Source organism: Oryzias melastigma, linkage group LG16 (genome assembly GCF_002922805.2).
Source record: "Oryzias melastigma strain HK-1 linkage group LG16, ASM292280v2, whole genome shotgun sequence".
NCBI lineage: Eukaryota > Metazoa > Chordata > Actinopteri > Beloniformes > Adrianichthyidae > Oryzias > Oryzias melastigma.
The window spans coordinates 59003-60861 of record NC_050527.1 but is presented as its reverse complement, the minus strand read 5'-3'; the positions used below and the strand labels follow the sequence as shown (position 1 = coordinate 60861).

Sequence of the window (1859 nt, the reverse complement as noted above, 5' to 3'; positions counted from 1 at the left end):
CTTTATTATTATTATTGCTGTTGTTGTTGTTATTGTTGTTGTTTTAACCGATATTTGATGAAAAGAATGGAAACGTTCCACTTTTATATTTACATGAAGCAAAACCTGCATTTACTCTAATCAAAGCTCCTAATCTATAAATAGATTACAAAAACACGAGTTAGCTGAACCTGAATAATGCTTTTCTATCTTAATACAGCAACAGTATGTTATTTTTGAGCAATTTACAAATAAAAAATATTAAAAAATAAAGATTTTGTTCCGATAGTACTTGAACGCAACTGAGAGTTGCGCTCTTCTGCGCTTGCGCGAGTTACCCCGGAAGATGGTTGTGTTGTCGATCAATGCTCTTTTCAAGGAAAACCAGAACTTTTAACCAAACATTTTGTCCTTCTGGATTGAGGACGTTCCTCAAATTACCTTTATTATGTTCTGTCCGAGTGGAGGACATGAGTCGTTTAGCTTGTAAAACACAGACCTTGTGTTATTTTGATAATTTATGATAGCTAGCTGTTAGCTAGTTTGTTATTAGGCTGGTCTTTCTGTCAACAAGTTTCGGTCATCATGGACTGCACTCAGCTGGAGCAGGATGCTGTAAAATTCGCCAAAGCAGCTGTAACGTATGACCAACACGCCAAATACAACGATGCTGTGTTTTATTATAAAGTAAGTAGAAAACCGTTTCAAATGAAAGTATTACTTTATTTCTAAATTGAAGTTAGCATTTAGCTAGTTTAAGCTAAAGTTATATGTCTCCAATGTGACTCAAATCACACAAAAAGAGTTTATTGTAGTGTGTGTCAAAGATCAGATTTGATTTGTTAATTTTTTTGGATCTTGTGTGTTACAGGAAGCAGCTCAGGCTCTCATTTATGCTGGGATGGCAGGATCCAAACTAGAGGGAATCCAGGATAAAGTGAATGAATACCTGGATCGGGTTCAGGCCCTCCATAATGCAGGTATGCTCATTTGACAAGACTCGTATGAGAATCTGCTACAGTAAACATTTTTTTTGTTAGTGGAGTACTAAAATAATAGGAAGATTTTTTACAAAATAAGGATAAATATAGGATGAGTGGTTGAATGTAACCAAGATTTGAGGGGGCCTCTGGTGCTGATCATTGTTGTGATCAGCTCCACATTACTCAAATCATCAGTGAATTTAATAATTGATCGGCAGATGTAGACTGATTCATTCGGGTGTGAACAGAGTCAAATTCCTCTGCTAAAGATGTAGAGTTTCTCACCCTAAGATTGCTGTTTTATACCTTCTAATAAGTCTAATGGCTTCATTTCTTTGAATCTTTCGGTTTTACTTTATCTTTCTTAAATATTTGTATACAGCTTTTTTAGTATTGTTTGTTGGAACTAGATAAATCTTCTTTTACTTTTAGTCGGTGGTTGGGTGTGTGGTTGGACTGCACACCTCTGAAGTATCCTGGTTTGTCAACAACAATGGATGGTGATTAGTCAGAGCTGTGATGTGTTCAAGGGTCATTCCCTTTAATAAAAGTGTATCTTCACGTCCTTTTTGTTTAGTTTACAGCACAGAAGACATTGAAAGCTGCGCACTTTTCAGATGTTTTGCTTTGAAGACCACCTCTGATCATCTTTTGATTCAATGTAAAAGTTTTCCCAGTGGTCTTTTAATATAATGATGCTGTTTTTAGCCAAAATTTAAAAATCTCTGTCATTTTTTTGAATATAGTTTATGCAGGAAAAGGAAAAGGCCTCAAGAACACGTTAAAAACACCAAAAAACAGGATTTTAATCTCAGTGGGTCTTTATGATTTGTACTCAAAGAGTAAAATTAAACCTTAAATATATATATATATATATATATATATATATTTTTTTTT

The 1859-nt window shown here is 34.4% G+C and overlaps 1 protein-coding gene across 1 annotated transcript in view; it reads left to right on the top strand.

Annotated features, from left to right (window-relative positions):
- The first annotated feature begins 13 nt into the window (after nt 1-13).
- The window catches only part of capn7 (calpain 7), a 13515-nt gene continuing 11669 nt past the window's right edge, over nt 14-1859 (top strand). Inside the window, exons 1-2 of the mRNA XM_024267409.2 lie at nt 14-666; nt 851-959. Coding sequence (XP_024123177.1) covers nt 565-666; nt 851-959 — 211 coding nt within the window. The 5' untranslated portion in view covers nt 14-564. The remainder of the gene's footprint in view (nt 667-850; nt 960-1859) is intronic.